Raw genomic sequence first — 18,345 nt, 5'->3', positions numbered from 1 at the left:
AGAGTCCCTTGTTTAGGTGACATTCCTGTGCCCACCACAAGAATTCCTTCTGGATGCACGGTATTATCGGAATGACAGTGTCCAAATCGTGGCAGTGTTGAGTCCATACACTTTTGAGATACCATTGTAGCTTCCTCATATGCAGTTTGGCATTGGGAAGTACCAGAATGCAAGATGCCATGAACCCCAAGGCTTGAAGGACTGTCCTTGCAGTCAGCCTGGACCGTACTGATAATTGCTGGAAGTAGAGGTGAAGAGTTCTTTGTTTGTCCGGGGTCAGAAAGGCCATCTGAGAGGCTGTATTCAGTCTCACACCCAGAAAGCACATGTCCTGAGAGGGTACTAGACTGGACTTTGTTTCGTTCACAGAATACCCTAGGCACCTTAAAACTGCCATTACATACTGTAGCTGTTGAAGTAACTTGTCTTTGTCTTGAGCAAGACTCAGGCAATCGTCCAGATAAGGATAAATTTGAATTCCCCTCAGTCTTAAGAAAGCTATTACAGGAGCCAGAACCTTTGTGAACACCCTGGGTGCAGTAGATAAACCAAAGGGCAATGCAGAGAACTGATAATGAGAAGTGCCAGTCCGAAAACGCAGGAATCTCCTGCAGCTGGGCCTGATAGGAATGTGAAGATAGGCCTCTTTGTGATCCAGAGTTACCATCCAGTGATCTTTGCCTAGCAGAGGCAGAAGTTGCTGTAATGTTAACATCTTGAACTTTGGAATGTCTAGGTATGTATTGAGAATGGACAAATCCAGAATTGGCCTCCAAGTGTTTCCTTTCTTTGGCACTAGGAATAGACGAGAATAAAACCCTAGGCCTACTTCTGACGGAGGTACCACCTGGATTGCCCCCATCTGTAAAAGCAAAGAAATTTGTTCCTGAGCCTCCAGCCTTTGCCGAGGAGGTACATCTGGCATGCCTTTGAAAGGGGGAAAAGTGTGAAAATAAAACTTGTAGCCTTGATTTAATATGTCCAACACCCATTTGTCCTGGGTGACCAAATGCCAATTTTGCTTGAAAAGTGCCAACTTTCCTCCTAGAGGAGCTGCCAGAAAGGAAGGATCTGGCAGCTGGAGATACAGGTCATTGGGTCTGTTTACGAAAAGGCTGACCCCTGCCCTCACCAGAAGATTGTGCAGGAGAACTCAAAAGTCCTAGGTCTGAAAGAACCCTGAGCGTGAGCCCTGCCCCTACCACGTCTAGACCTGCCCTTAGACTGAAAATCTGAAGGGTTAAGACCATCCTCTTGCAGGCCAATTCCTGCTAAACTTAGGGGGCTGCACTTGCAAAAATTCCTTAACTGTCTGCATAGACTTAGCTTTGTCTTCCATCTTTTTCAAAACTGACTCCACAGGGGAACCAAAAAGAACTTCAGATTGAAGGGGAGCATCCAAAATCCGAGCTTTAACATGCTCTGACAAATTTTGATCTTTAAGACAGGCATGTCTACGAATAACTGAACCAGTAGCAGCTACCCTGGAAGAAGCCTGAAGGGCATCGAAGCCACACTGCAGGGAATGTTTACCAACCTGATCTGAAGCATGAACCAAGTCCTGCAACTCCTTACACTCTATACCCTCAGATAAAGCATCTACCTTAGATTTCAATTGACCTAACCGAAAATTCTGATACTTCAGCATATGGAATTGGCAATTTAAAGCCCTCATAGCTAACGTAGAAGAGGTGTACACTTTTTTACCCCACCTATCCAACGCTCTAGAATCTTTATCCAAAGGAACTGGATTCTTAACCACAGAAGCCCTGACACCCTTAGGCCCTTGGATAATAGTTTCCGGGTCAGCTCTAGGGCTCTTATACAAATATTTATGTGCCTCTGGAACTCTGTAATACCTGTCTGGTTTGACAGGGGCAGGGGGTAAAGAATCAGGATTAAGGGAAGCTTCAGAAAAAACATCCTGAACAACATCTAAAACAGGGGGAATTGCCAAAGGCCTATGTTGTGACAAAAACAAAAATTCCCTAAGCCTCTTACGAGAATCTGAAAAATCCTGACCTTCCCACTTGAAATGCTCCCTCATGGAATGCAAGGCTTCAGAAAAGGAAAAATCCTCTGGAGGAGAAGCAGGAGGACAGGAATCCTCTGCATCCGAATCAGAATAGGGAGGAAAATCCTGAATATCCTCAGCTGAGGACTCAGAATAATCTGAGGAATGTTCCATTCCCTCTAAATCGGTCTCCACCCTAGGCCTCTTCTCTGGAGGGGGCATAGAACCCCTGATCAAAGTAATCAAATCCTCTGCCATTTTCAACATATGCTTTTTAGGAACAGAGCCCGAAGAACCAGGGCTGTGGCCCGTACCAGAAATACCAGGTCTAGCCTTAGCAGGGCCTTTAGTGACTGAAGTAGAAGGCCTAATAACCTTTTGTAAGGATAGAACCACAGAAACTTGAGAAGCACCCTCGGCCTGACCTAACTCCTGAGAGGCTAACTCCTGTAAAATTAAAGGTTCCCCCTGGGATTCAGCCGAGACCTCGGCTGGATCCACAGATTCAACCGTAGATTCCATAGAACCGGCGTCCGCAACAGACGACTCATCCGGTTTAGACCTTAAGGATTTATCTTTTCGCTTTTTTGCGGTAGCGGGCGTCGGAGGATCCGACGGCATGTTGTAGTTACACCGCTTACCGAAAACAAGCCTAGCACAGTCTAATCTGCGTTTAATGGTGCGCTTATTAAATCTAGCGCAAAAGCGACACCCGACTACGTCGTGTTCAGGCCCTAAGCAAGGAATACAGAGAGAATGATAGTCCCTATGAGGTATCTGTTTCCCACAAGAAATACAATTAATAACTTTTTCTGACATCCGGATTAAGTGAGGCAAGAAAAGACAAACATTTTCCCCAACGGGGTACTTAGCCCAACTTGGTCTTCGGTCTGAAACTCGAAAACTGAAAATTTCTGAGCGCCGAACGGCACTTGCAAACGCTGCTTCTGCTTCGGACCACGCGGCAAGAAAGACTGAGAATATGGCGTCGGTCATGCGCTTAAGTACTACTACGTACTGACGTCAGCTCCGGGCACCCATGACCGACGCCAGCCTAACTCTTTGGTATTCGGGCCGACCGAGGACAGCGGACTACCCACAGGTTATGACTGCAGCAATGTGAGACGAAGAACATCTTACATATTACTCCCCAAGGTACAACAGCTAAATGAGATATAAATTAAATTATATTTCACAGGAGCATGGGTGTTTACGAGAAAGCTTTAACATACATCAGGTAACTATTTCACATCATGCACCAACAACAAAGTTGCAGACCAATAAAGTAATAAAGGGGTTACTGGCACTTTCCTTTTGCCTGTTAAAGAGGATAATTTAAGAAATGGGTAGTGGAAATTAATTTAGTAATTACAGAAGGTAAACATTTCTTTAGAAAGGGATAAAATATAAATGGAATTTAAAAAATATGACAGAATTAAGAGAGAGACATGGGAAAGAACAGGAATTATTTAGAGGAGGAGTTAACTGCAGAGTACTAAAGAGGAAATAACAGTACTTGGAGAAATTGCATGAGTTTAGAATGGTTACTGTTGAGCAACTATTCTTGCAAACTCCACAACACAAACACTTTTTTAAACAAGAAACATCTTTATTAAATTACCATGCATGACAGACAATCATACATTTATATAAATGAAAACAAACCATATTGCCATAATTTTGGTTGCAAACATTGTACATCACTTGCAATCTATCCAGTCATGGTCAGTCAAAAATACATAGCTCATTCATATCATGCCTTCTTATAACCTCCTTCTGCATGTATTGCTTCCACAATTCCCATTTTTCTATGTAATTTGTTCCCAGAATTCCCATTTTTCTATGTAATTTGCGCCCACCCTTTTGCAAAGATCCATTTCCAGATGTTTTATCTGTGTTACTGTATTCACTACTTTTAGCACAGTTGGTTTACACTGACTTCCATTTTCTAGTAATTGCTTTTTATGGAAGCCACCATAGTCAAGCTCATCAAGGCCTTACTATGTCTAGGCAATTCCGATTCTGTGTCATAGCTCAAAAAATAAATTTCCTTAGTTATACCAGTTTGCTCACACAGTTTTTCCGATATAGTTTGAAGGGAATTTTTAAAGTCTGCTAATTTACTCCCAGAAAACATGTCCCAATTACCTCTTTCTCCCCATCACACCTCCAGCATTTGCTATTTACCTGAGTCTACTTGGGATATAAAAATACCTCTGTAAACACTTCCAAGCAAAAATCCTAAATCTTCTAGACTTTGTTGCATATTTGGGAGATGTACACGTATCCCCCCATTGTTTATTTGTGAATTGTTTATCCAGTCTCTCTTCCCAGTCCTTTCTAACCTCCTCTGATTGATTCTTCTAGTTAGCATGCAATATTTTATATGGTCTACTAATTATTCCTTTTTTACACAGGACAAACACTTAAGCACAGCTTAGAAAACACAAAGGCTGTTGGTAAACTTAGGAAGCTAATGACAAGAAAAAATAACCTAAAGGTTTCCACATTCCTCTGCTTTATACAAATTGTCATAAAATTTCAGAAACACATCTTGTACTTGTTTAGGTTATTTTTTTCTTGTCATAAGCTTCCTAAGTTTACCAACCGCCTTTACTGTCTGTTTTCTGAGTTGTGCTAAAAGTGTTTGTCCTGTGTAAAAAAGGAGTAATTAGAACGTATAAAATATTGCATGATAATTATAAGAATCAATCAGAAGAGGTCACATAAATATAAACATACAATATATAAATACATAGTATATTTGTAAATACACAATATATTTATATATTTACATTTAAAATTTTTATAATAATTTATAGAACAGTATTTTAAAATTGGGGGGGGGGGGGTTACCAGCATATTGAAAGAAAGCTGTTCTGGCTGTACTACCTAAAAAGTGCAAAGGCTCTTCAGACCCACCTTCAACATAGACCCATTTCAATTTTAAACCATGACTGCAAAGTGCTTACGTCTGGTTAGCTAACGGAATGGGAAAGCCATTACCAAAAGTGATACACATGATCAACGTAGTTTTGAGGTGGGGAGGCAAACATCTGACAACATTAATAGAACAATTATGAGCTAGATGGAAGCAGAGTGTAAAAACATACTGCTACTGCTGGCAGGTCTTGATGCATAGAAAGCATCTCATACAGTCAGCTGGGATTAAAGGAGTAGGGCAATGGTAGCATATGCATTTCCTGACAGAATGACAGTGTTAATTAGGAAGACATATGAACGATCAGAGGCAATAATTAAGATGGGGGGAGGTTCCTCTCCTATAGGCTGCTTATGAACAGGGGGACAAGGCAGGGGTGTCCTCTCTCCCTTTAGTTATTGGCTTTATATTTTGAGCCACCTGCAAAGAAAATAAGGGACTCAAATTCATGGATATAAATAGTATGATAATCAAGAAAAGTTAACTTTATTTGCAGGTATTTTGCACTTCTCTTCATTTTTTTATGACATTTCAGCATTATGGATCATTTTGAGACACTTTCAAAACATTTTACCCATATATGAATTGATGAAAAAGTATCTATATTTATGGGGACATGAAATGACATACTTAGGTGTGTGCATTAAAAGGATTCTGTTATAACAGCTAAGGATGTGTGGAAAGTGACTAAAAACGTTTACATAAAAACTAAGAAATTGGAAGCTCTTGATTACAGATATAGATAGTCAAGATTAAAGCAGTGAAAAAAGTTTTTAGTTCTTTCAGTTTTAAGTACAAGTCAGTCATATTTTTATCTGCCTGAGAAGAGAATATGGATAAGAGTAGAAGGAATTTATTTGGGAGGGGAAGAAGGTACAAGTTAAGTGGGACAAGTTGATCATCCCCATAAAAGTGTGGGTTAGGATTACCTGACTTGAAGGGATACTTGACAGCCACACAGCTAAAGCTCATTTAAATAACACAAAAGGTTAGAAATCAAAGTAGAAAGAGATTATGATGAAACTGGGGGTTGCGGGTAGTACAAGAAACAAGGACAGAGTCGGATGCCGATTACAGGTCCTTAAGGAGGATAACAACCATACAGAAAAAGAAGTTGTGTACTTAACAATGTTCCATGTGAGTTGTTCATCTCGCCTTCATTCTTTACTGATGGGTTCGGAGCCGATCCCTTGGCTCTGATACGGCCAATTGCAAAGCTCGAGGTCTTCAAAATAGCTTGAGGCCAAGTCCCTATCCCATGATGCACCTGGAATTACCTCAGATCTTGTTTGCTGTGTATAACAATACCATAGGTCATTCTTTCACTCCCAAGAGAAAGGTACAGAGGGATTGAGTAACCAGGATGGATCCAGCATCTCGGTCATCTATCAGCCCAGGAGGGGGTAGGAGGGAGAGATGCAAGAATGAATGTGAGGTGAACAACTCACATGGAACGTTATGGTAAGTACATAACTTCTTTATGTGAGGATGTTCAATCTCGCAGTTCAGTTTACTGATGGGTAGCATCCCAAGCACCATCAATCTCGGGTGGCTCACGGGAGTATATTTCTCAGGACCGTGGATCCAAAGGAGGCCCTGTCCCTGGAGGCCTTATAAACTTTGTAATGAGTGATAAAGGTATGATGTTTTGACCAAGTGGCTGCTGCACAAACATTATCAATGGGAAGTCTGGCAGAAAAGGCAGAAGATGTAGAAACTGCTCTGGCTGAGCGAGCTTTAATCTTATGTTGCAAAGGCATGTTGGCCGCTGAATAGGCAAAAGTAATACAATCAGATAACAATTTAGACAGAGGTGTTTTAGCCACTGGCCTCCCCTTCCTGGCATCTGAAAATGAAACAAAAAGCTGGTCTGATTTTCTGAAATCTTTTTTTTCTATCCAAATAAAATCTGAGCTGTCTGTTAACATCAAGTTTGTGCAGCAATTATTGGAATGGTTGGGGGAAAATTGGCAAATCAATAACTTGGTTGAGATTGGCTTTAGTGCAAACTTTGGGCAAGAATGAGGGATTTGTTCTAAGTGAGACTGTCAGCATGGAATAACAAATTGGGAGGCTTGATGGATAAAGCCTGAAGCTCTGACACTCTGCGAGCAGAAGTAATAGCTTCCAAAAAGATGGTCTTCCAAGACAAAATTTTGAGATCACAAGATGAGGCTGGTTCAAATGGCGTAAGAATTATGTGGGAAAGCATAAAAATTAGATTCCATAGAGAATAGGGAGATTTCACAGGTGGTCTACTATGAAAAGACCCTTTTAAAAAGGCTGTGGATAACTTGTGAGAAATGATATTCAATCCTTCAACTCCAAGATGAAAATTAGAAATAGCAGCCAATTGAACCTGAACTGTTGCTGCTGCAGCTCCTTTGTTAAAAATCATAGTCAAGAACTCTAAGATGAAAGCCATATGGGCTTGGTAAGGATCAATATTAGAGGCCCATATAGAAAATGTTTCCCATTTGCTAAGATATAGCTTCCTAGTAGAAGATTTATGAGAAGACAAAAGGATCTGTTTTGTCTCATGGGAGAGGTTATGGAACCTGGCTATGATGGGAACTGGAGCAACCAAGCTGTCAGCTTCAGGGACTACAGAGAGGGATGAAGACGATCCTCCGACGGGTGGGTCAGAAGGTCTGGGAACTGAGTCCAGAATCCAAGGATCCTCCAAAAGATGAAGTCGAAGGAAGGGGAACCAAATCTGATGAGGCCAATAAGGGGCTATTAGAATGATGGCCCTTCCCAGGGTCTTTGCTATCTGTAGAACCTTGGGTATCAATGGGACTGGTGGAAATGCATACCGGAGACCCGGAGGCCAATAGTGTACGAGTGCATCCCTTGGGGCTTCTCCCGGAGGGGGAATCAGGGCAAAATAGCTTCTGCATTTCGTGTTCATGTGACTGGCAAAAAGGTTGCAGCAAGGCTGGCCCCACCTGCGGAATATCCTGTCCACTAATTCTTTCTTGAGGGACCACTCGTGGGGCAACAAAATTGCCCTGCTCAGTTTGTCTGCTATCACGTTGGATTTACCCGGGATGTGCGTTGCCAACATTACGTGCTGGGTAGAAACAGCCCACTGCCAAACTCGGAGAGCCTCGCGACCGACAAAGGGGGGTAAGACCTGGTTCCTCATTGTTTGTTCAAATACCAGACCACCAACATGTTGTCTGTCTGAATCACAATCGTACCAAGAGGAAGAGAGTCCTGAAAGTACTGCAGCACCAAAAGTACTGCTCTCATCTCCAGGACATTGATATGCAGATGCATCTCTTGATCAGTCCATGAACCTTGAGCAGTTTTTCCCTGAAAATGCCCCCCCCCCCTATCAGGGAAGCATCTGTGGTCACTGTGGCTGCTGGAGAGGGTAGCACAAAAGGGTGTCCTATCGTGACATGAAGTGAGGTCAACCACCACTGAAGGTCCTTTTTGCATGAACTTGTGATCATTATAGTGTGAGTCATGGGGAGCTCTTGGTAAGACCATTGAGTGAACAACAGCCATTGAAGTATCCCACATGGGCATACGAGCTAGTGGTATGGCTAGAATTGCTGCTGCCATCATTGCCTTATAATTTCAGAACTTCTGATGCTGTTGCTCCGTCTTTTGATATCAGAATGCTGACATGCTGGCAAAGAACTCTTTCTATTGGAAGCCTTAGTGTGGTGGTGGTGGTGTCCAACTCTGTCCAGATAAAAACGATATGCTGTGATGATGACAAAGCAGATTTTTCTGAGTTGATTGTAATGCCCAGATAATTGCAGAGTGACCGAGTGGACTCCCTGGCCTGAATAAGTTGATGCCTGGTGGCGGCGGTAAGGAGACAATTGTCTAGGTATGGAAACACCAGGAATCCTAGAAGCCTCAGGTGAGCCGTGAACACTCTGGGGGCTGTAGTGAGACCAAAGGCCAGGGCTCGAAACTGATGGTGATTGGCTCCCAGCCGGAAGCGCAAGTGATCCCTGGATGGTCTGGCCATTTTTATGTGGTAGTACGCATCCGTGAGATCTATCAAGAACATCCAATTGTCTTTCCCTAAGAAGGGAAGAATAGACTGAAGCGTGACCATCTGAAACTTCTCTTTCTTTACATATTGGTTCGGTCTGCTGGGGTCCAATACGGGTTTCCAGTCCTCCATCTTCTTTGGAACTAAAAAGAATCTTGATTAAGTTCCAGATCCTGTCTGGTCTGCTGTGACTTGTTGGACAACTCTTTCTTAGCAACGTCTGGACTTCTATTGTTGCCCGTTTCCTGTAACTGTGCGGAATTGTCCAGGATTTTTCTTATGATTGGAGGGGGTGTGGCGAATGGAATGAAGTAGCCTCTGGAAAGGATACTTTGTACCCAGCTGTCTTATTTTGAGCCAGGCATCTGGGTACAAAGATAAGAGACCCCTGACTGCCTCCAGAGCAGGACAGTAAGGCCTCCTCTTAGGAGCGCTGGTAGGGGTTCCCAGAGAAGTGATCTCTGTCGCCATGGAGTTGCGGACCCCCTCTGCCGCAAGGGCGGCGTATTCCATTATTGCCCCCTCTTCTACCCCTGGAGGGGGGTTCACCATGTGTGTCCTGAAACGCTCCTTGGGCTTTTCGGACCAACATTTTTCCTCCTCTTTGACCTTTAGGGTAGGATCGGGTAGGGGTGGAAAAACAGACCCTGACAACAGACAATCTTTTCATCCTGTTCACACCTGGTTAAGGTTTCCTTCACTTTAGGCCCACAAAGACACGAGCCATCAAAGGGAGTGTTCAGGAAGGATGACTTGAAGGGCTTCACGAAGGAACACAAGTGCATCCAGGAACGTCTCCTAACAGCAACTCCTGAACCCGCTGCCCTACTCATTCCATCAGCTGCATAAGAGATGAGGCACATGGAGGAGGTGACAATAGAACTGAGGGTAGCAAGCTGGGCAGCAACTTTGTCAGAAGCTCCTGCAGCTATTGTACCCTAAAGAGCATCTCCCAACTCCTTAAGGAGATCTCTCTGCAACCTAGTAAAATGGGTTAAATAGTTCAGCGAACGGAGAGCACAGGTCACTGAACTAAACAAGTGCTTCCCATATCTATCCATAATCCTGGAGTCTCTGTTAGGAGGATGGATAGACGAGGAAGTCTCAGACATTTCCTTTTTGGTGGCTGCTGCCGCCACCATGGCACCAACTGGAAAAAGATGTTATGTACCTACCATAACGTTCCATGTTAGTTGTCTTCATCTCGCTTCTTTCTTGCTTGTTGGGATCGAAGCCGACCATCTTCTATAGCTCGACAGCTGTTTACTGGCTCGAGGCTGCCCCTTATCCCATTATGCCTAGCGCTAGCTACCCAGATCTCGTTTGTAATAGCTAACCCCAGACATAGCAAGAATAATCTGACCAAACTAACAGGTTGGGCATATCTGTTATACTCTCTAAGCCAGTAGAGGAAATAAACCAGAAAATACTCAACCGGTGAAACCTAAACTCCTCTTGGACCAATAGGACAGGGGGATGGAGGGGGGGGGCGCAAGAAAGGCGGCGAGATGAAGACAACTAATATGGAACATTATGGTAGGTACATAACTTCTTTATGTTAGGTTGTCTATCTCGCCTTCGTTTCTTGCTTGTTGGGACAGCGTCCCTAGCACCTATGATCCTGGGTGGCTCATTGAAACAGACTCTTCAGAACAGTGGAACCAAAGTTAGCTCTGTTCCTGGAGGCCATGTCTAACTTGTAATGAAAAATAAAGGTATGAGGATTTGCCCATGTGGCCGCGGCACAAATAGAGTCCATGGGCAACCTAGACTGGAAGGCTACAGAAGTGGCCAAAGCCCTAGTAGAATGGCCTTTCGGTTTGGCAGACAATTCTTTGTTTCTTAGTTGATAAATGAAGGTGATAATGTGAGACAACCACCTGGACAGGGTCACTTCGTAAACTGGGAGACCTTGTTTGCCCTTAGCATAGGAAAGGAAGAGTTGGTCCGACTTCCTTATATCCTTAGTTCTTATGCAGGCAAAAACACAGTTGTCTATGAACATCCAAAAGGTGTAACTTGTATTCTGCCTTGTTGGTGTAGTTAGGGAAGAACACTGGAAGAGGTCTATGGATTGGTTTAGATTTTCTGAGCACACTTTAGGAAAGAAGGATGGATTAGTTCTCAGCGCTACCCTATCCTTGTGAAAGACTAAGTACGGAGAACGAACGCTTAGTGCTTGAAGTTCCGATACACGTTTGGCTGAGGTAATAGCTACCAGAAAGATAGTTTTCCAAGATAGAAACTTAAAGGAGCAGAGGTAATAGCTACCAGAAAGATAGTTTTCCAAGATAGAAACTTAAAGGAGCAGGAAGCTGCCGGTTCAAAAGGGGGCATAATCAAGGAGGTTAGTACCAAATTAAGGTCCCAAGGAGGAGGGGGATCTCTCACTGGGGGCCTAAGAAGAGTAGTCCCTCTAAGAAAGGCTTTTCACAGCTTATGAGACATATTTAGATTAGAAATGCCAACATGATAGTTAGATATGGCCGCTAGTTGAACCCAGATTGTGGCAAAAGCGGACCCAGAGTGAAAAAGCTCAGTTAGGAATTCCAAGATCTCGTGAACCGGGGCTGAAAAGGGATCTATGTTCCTAGCCTCTGCCCAATAAGAGAAACGTTTCCATTTACTAGCATACGTCTTCCTAGTAGTCAATTTGTGAGAGGATACAATAATTTCACGCACAGCCGGGGAAATGCTGGGAAGCCTGGCTAGGGTTGGAATTGGATTTATTTATTTTTATTTTATTTTACATTTGTTGACCGGGATAGTCCGACTGGATACATGTCCATTTTCAGCAAAGGCCCGGGGAGAAAAGCTCCACATGGGTACAAGACAATATAGTTACAATACAGTGAAATAAAATAAAAGAAAAGGAAAAAAGCAAAATACAAGTTACATAAAAATTAGTTACTATAACCTAACAGTTTAACTACAGTTCGTAACACAGTTCGTTAAAGTAGTGCAGTAGGTAATTGAGACAGTTATAAAATATGGTTAGGGTGGTGAACAGTTAGTAAGCAAATGAATCAACCAAGCTGTGAGCTGGAGAGTCTGGATGGATCGATGCAGCTCTCCTGACTGATGAATCAGCAGGTCTGGAATAGGATCCAGGGTCCAGGACTGCTCGAGGAGGTAACGGTGCAGGAATGGAAACCAAATCTGTCGAGGCCAGTAAGGAGAAATGAGGATCATTTTTGCAACCCAACAATATCGCTTTCTATATGAGTTTGGGTATAAGAGGAAAAGGCGGGAAGGCATAAAGAAGTCCCTAAGGTCAATCGTGGACTAGAGCATCTCTGGGAGGATGACCGGGAAGCAGTAGAAGGGAGAAATAGTTGCTGCATTTGGTGTTGAAGGGGGTTGCAAACAGATCGCAGCAAGGCTGTCCCCATTTGCGGAAGATGAGATCCGCAACTACCTGATTCAGAGACCACTCGTGAGGCATGAGAATAGCTCTGCTGAACCTGTCCGCTATGACATTGGACTTCCCAGGGATGTGCGTTGCAATCAGAAATCGTTGGGAGGAACTCGCCCACTGCCAGAGTCTGAGTGCTTCTCGACATAGGGGGTAGGACCTGGTTGTTGATGTACCACACTACTGACATGTTGTCCGTCTGAATTGCAATGGTCCCAGGAGGGAGCGAGTCCTGAAGTGCTTGCAACGCTAGTAGCATGGCTCTCATCTCCAGACATTTATGTGCAGATGGTATTCGTGAGGTTGCATGTAACGAACTCTGGCTCCGAGCTCAGAGGAGTCGGAGGAGGAACGTCAATGGAAGCGGACGGAGCCAACACCTGTTGAGGAGGGCTGGATAACATTTTGGCCAGTGCCTGCGACTTCAGCAACCTATTGACCACTCTCTCCATGTCGTGGTCCGAGAGTCTAGAGGAACGAGAGGAGTGGGAGGATCTATGACTGTGGTCGCTCTGCAACAGGGGAGACCGAGGGGCCGAATGTATCAACTCTAAAGACGGGGACCTCGGTCTCTTGTGGGTCCGAGACGCCTCTGAAGATGCTGGTGGAGCCGACTGGGAAGCAGCCTCCTCGGTTCCAGCCGGAACCGAGGTAGTCGGTAATGTTTGGGCCAATGACTGCTCCAAGCTGGGAGTCGTCGGTTTAGGAGATTTCACCGGCTGGGGCTTAAGGAGACCCCTTAATATCAGCTTATTTTTGCTCTCCTGCAGAATCCTTGGGCTGAATGCGTGGCATACGGAACAAGAGTCCTGCAGGTGCACTGCGCCTAAACAATAGACACAAGAAGTGTGCCCATCTGTCAGACACTTTCTGACAGCATGAGTCACACTTATTGAATCCAGACACTTTGGATTCTTTAGACATATCTAGTCCTACACAAAGTCTTTGGCCAAAGACCCAACAACAAAAAACTACAAACACTAATTTACCAAAAACACAATAACTACAGTCAAGAAGTTTTTTTTTTTTTAAATAGGAAGTCTCTAGCTACCTATGAAATAAAAGAGAGACTAAAACTAAATAAAAAACGCTACAATAAGAAGAGATAGGAAAGGGGAAGGGAGCAGGGGAAGAACTCCAACTTAAATGAGTTCTAAGGGAAAATACAATAACACAAACTACAACAAGCTAATTAACAATAATGTTGAAAGACTAAACTATCAAAAAATAACCCTAATTCGCTAGAAAAAGGATTAAACTAACTTACAATAGCCTGAGCCAGTAAGAACGAACCTCGCAGCTGAAGCGGCAAACGAGATCTGGGTAGCTAGTGCTAGGCATCATGGGATAAGGGGTAGCCTTGAACCAGCGAACAGCTCTCGAGCTATAGAAGATGGCAGAGTCGGAGCCGAGGGACGGCTCCGATCCCAACAAGCAAGAAACGAAGGCGAGACAGACAACTTAACATCACCTTTTATTAAAATTGTTTTGTCAAGGGGGGGGGGGCAGAAATGAATTTATTAGGCCTCCTAGGGACAGGCTCCATAGTATCTGGAGACTCGCACGCCCTTCGTGAGACCAGCTGCATCAAGCTCATCGAATGGCGGATACACCCAAGAGGTGGAGGGCTGAGACCCGAAAGCCTTCAGGAGAACTGACTCATCCTCAGTAGGGCTTTTGGACTGCCAGTTACCCCTCTGCCTAAGGATCTCAAGTATCTCAGCGAATGAGATATCCTCAGAGGGGGAACTCTTCTGACTCATCTAAGTCAGTATCTGATGTTAGAGACTCCTGTGGGGAGTCTAGATGTTTCCTCTTACACAATCTCTTCCTGGGCGCCTCATCAGTGGGAGCTTCTGGTGAGGTCTCGGAAACCCAGAGGGGCTACCCGAGGCTCTGGGTCTCTACGCTTGGTCAGGACGTGCAAGGCAGAAGCAGACACAGGAACTTTAGGGGAGGAGGAAGGCAGACTGGAGGTAGAGGATATCCTAGGAGACACAACTCTCCTCATGGAACCGAAAGCACCTCTGCTCCAGTGAGAGGGAGCCGACGGATCCGAAGAAACCATCGACACCCCCGGCACCAATACAGTGGGCTCAGAGCCCGAGGTAGGAGCCAAGCTCATCTGAGCTGAGGCCCCGAGAGGCAAAATCAGAACAGACAAGTCGGTCCGTCTGTCCTCCCCAGACCCGACCAGATAGAGTGTCGGCTCCTAGAGTCCTCGATCAGCACCGAAGATGTCAGAGTACATGGAGCAGAAGACAATGGAGCAGGCATCGGCTCAAAGGGTTCCACTAACATCAGGTCTGTCTCCGCCGGCACCAAAGGACCAGCATGGCTCAGAGGAGGAAATGTTAGTCGGCGGAAGGGTCTTCGGCTCCAAAGCAGTTTGGTTGGAAGCTGATAACATTTTTGCAAAGGCCGGTATCAATAACAGCTTCTGCACCACACAATCCACATCCAGATCAGACAGGCTGATAGATGATCGATAGGAGCGTACCGAAGGTGGTACCGACTGGAGAAGTAAACTCTTAGGCACTTCGGACACCGGTTCAAAGACTGGGGACAGGCTCCGAAAGGTAAAGACCATTGGCTCCAATGGCAGTGGAGCTGAAATCAAAGACTTTTTCGATTTCTTCGAGTCTGATGTCTTGGAAGACTTTGAGGACTTGCTGGATCCATCTTGGTCACTCAAAGCTTCCTGAAATGAAGGCTTCAACAAACCCTCGATCAATGAGTTTCCTCTTCCTTTCCTGCAGGACTCTTGAGGAGAAGGAATGACAAAGAGAACTGTCTTGTAAATGCAGAGCCCCTAGACAGTAAACACAATTAACGTGGCTGCCAGTAACAGACATCTTTTGGCCACACTTTGGGCACTTTTTGAAGCCAGACTTAGGGTGCTTATCTTGGTGAGCCATAGTAATCTCAGGAAAAATACGGTCACCACAAAAACAGTAATTAATGACACAAGCCTAAAATAAAGGCTAAATTACACAATAGTAATTATTCACACAAGCCTTAAATAAAAGGCTAAATCACACACACACAGCAATGCAAGAATAAATGTGATATCACACAATAAGAAATTACAAGCAGACTATGCAAAAAAAAAAAAAAAAAGAAGAAAAAAAACAGAGATAGCTGCTAAGAAACAACCTTATCTAAATTATCGAAGGTTTACTATAAACTACGACTTCAATGGCAATAAGAACTAAGCCTTATCTAAAAATATTCAGAAGGCTAGACAGACCACACAGCAAATAGAAGAAATTGTGACAAAAGGTCACAGAATAACACACTGTAATCAAACTATTAAACTAGGTCTAAAAGAGGCCAACTATAAATTTGTTAAAGCACACTAAATGGGAAGGGAAAATCCACTGAAAAGCTAAAACAGCTTTATCAACTATCCTACACTATTCTAACTAGCAAAAGGATTTTTAATAAATAATGAAAAAAACAGCTTAAATGGCCTGAACTAAATCAGAACCTACGAACTGTTGCAGATTAGGATCCAAGGGAATTCCAGGTGCATCATGGGATAGGGACTTGGGCTTGAGCTATTTGAAGACCTTGAGCTTTGCAATTGGCCGTATCGGAGCAGAGGGATCGGCTCCAAACCCATCAGTAAAGAATAAGAGAGTGAACAACTTCACATTATTATATTCATAAAGTAGCAAAATGTATGATAAACACTAAACCAGCACAGGAATGGAGAAACGACATTTGACATTTTCCTACATTATATGAAGCACAACAAAAAATAAATGCATCTGCCTAGTGATAATGCATTGTTTTTTTAAAATTCCTGCAAGCACTGTTGTAATGTAGGGCTTCGTGTTAACATGGGAATACAGCATGGACTTACCTGTAACAGATCTTCACTGAGGACTTCAGTCTTCTCAGCTCTAAATAAACCAAAAGAAAAGTTGGTTAGTACATTGTTAAAAAAAAATAAAATAAAAAAAAAGCAAACTTATTAGTGCATCTGCTAGTCATTCTTCAGGGCTTTATGTCCACAGTTTCCTTTCTGATGTGATTTATAAAATCCACGCATGACCTAAGAAGGAAGGGCAGACCATAATGCAAACAGCCATGATCTTTTTTATTGCACCAGTTCACAAAGTAAGTAGCAGTACAAGTGCTGCAATGCAAAAGGCAAGACATAGCACTCAACCTTCTGTTCCAAAATGTGGAACATTACCTCTCAAAACATAGAATACTTGGCAGACAACTATGCTGTAACCTAATTCATACTTACAAAGACTTCTGTTGATTAAGTGATATTCATTACTTACCAGAGATATTTGTTAAAAAAAAAAATCTTAACAAAGCCCTCTAATGTGAAAGTGTGGAATATAGCAATAACCCACACCTGGGTGTGGGTAATGCTGGATTTACCCACGGTTCGCCCGAGGGACCAAACAAAGCCAACCGTGGGTAAATACAGCATTACCCACACCCAGAAGTGGGTTATTGCTATTATACCATGACATTATTTAAGAAAAGAAACTATTACTTTTCTTAAATAATGGCATAGTATAATGCCCGTTTACTGCCCTTCCGCAGATGTCTGGCATCCGCGGCAGTTCTGATGTACTGCGCGCCTGCGCAGTACATCAGAGCTGTGGGCAAAAACGGAGAAAGCAAGATCTCCGTTGCTTTTTACTGTTTAAGCTATGTTAAATGGGTTTAACATAGCGAGACAGCTTTAAAATAAGCAACGGAGATGTCCGTTGCTTATTTTAAAACTGTCTCGCTATGTTAAACCCATTTAACACAGCGAAACAGTAAAAAAAGCAACGGAGATCTTGCTTTCTCAGTTGCTTTTTTTTTTAAAACCTGTGTCGCTATGTTAAATGGGTTTAGCATAGCGAGACAGCTTTAAAATAAGCAACAGAGATCTCCGTTGCTTATTTTAAAGCTGTCTCGCCATGTTAAACCCATTTAACATAGCGAGACAGTGTTTTAAAAGTAGAGTTATACTAATGGAAAAAAGTCGGGCGACCGGACCTTTTCCCATTAGTATAACTCGATTTACAATGTGCACGCTGGCCAATCAGCGTGCACGTTTTGGGGGGGGTCATGGTATAATATAGAATTTAAGACTCAAACTGAAAGATGCTCTTCATAAGGAAGAGTGAAAGGTATGAGCCATGGCAACAGCACAAACCCTGGGCAAGAGCAGCATTGCTATGCATAGGGAGGGACTTGTAGGGGAAATTAATTGACCACACGAGGGGGGGGGGTTGTGAGGCCCAATGACACAGGCAGAGGGTCTATCCACCTCTGGAAGGTTTAACACCCACCTTGGAGGCCATTACTGCACTTAGAAAATGGGGTGCTAAATTAATTTGTATCTATCCGTTTTACTACTAGGTGCGTGCGTGAATAGGAGTGCCTTCTTTGAAGGTTGGGCGTCGGGCTGGCAACTCAGCACCGTAAAAATCCACTGCCAAACATTTGCAGACTGGAGTTCTACTGTGGCGACACATAACCGGGAAAGCCAAAAGACATTACTATATTCAAAGTTTGCATACATATTTTTGATGCAAAACAGTTCTTCTAACTAATGTTTCACAGTTGGTGTATTTTATGTACTCACTGCTGGAGGAAATATTTTACTTTCAAAATATACACTATGCAAGTGGTTAATGTTTACACATACTGTTTCAAATAAACGTACAGTAAGAGGCAGATACAGACTCTCTCACTCATATATGCAAAATTCATACCCCCAGTCAAAAAAGTGCAAAGGCACAAATGCACAGAAATGCACAAATCACAACCACAAATGAGCCCAGCAGTTATAACCACTTTCTTTTTAAAACCTTTATTAAATTATCACTTAAGACACAGGCCCACATGAATTAACAGAAAACATACCATATTAACAAGCTTTCATTTGCATACATTATACATTACGTTTTCTTTCTTTACAACTTTCATTTAGTCAC

General features: G+C 43.3%; 1 protein-coding gene across 3 annotated transcripts in view; it reads right to left on the bottom strand.

The window, feature by feature from the left end:
* The window catches only part of ARHGAP17 (Rho GTPase activating protein 17), a 1,246,301-nt gene that overhangs the window by 1,026,798 nt on the left and 201,158 nt on the right, over window positions 1–18,345 (bottom strand). For all 3 annotated transcript variants that reach the window (XM_044089406.1, XM_044089407.1, XM_044089408.1), the window contains exon 2: window positions 16,257–16,296. In XM_044089406.1, the coding sequence (XP_043945341.1) occupies window positions 16,257–16,296 (40 nt within the window). The remainder of the gene's footprint in view (window positions 1–16,256; window positions 16,297–18,345) is intronic.

This window comes from Protopterus annectens, chromosome 12.part0 (genome assembly GCF_019279795.1).
Source record: "Protopterus annectens isolate FY-2018-M chromosome 12.part0, PAN1.0, whole genome shotgun sequence".
Lineage (NCBI taxonomy): Eukaryota > Metazoa > Chordata > Ceratodontiformes > Protopteridae > Protopterus > Protopterus annectens.
The sequence above is the reverse complement of the archived record's forward strand: the minus strand, read 5'-3'. Positions and strand labels throughout refer to the sequence as shown.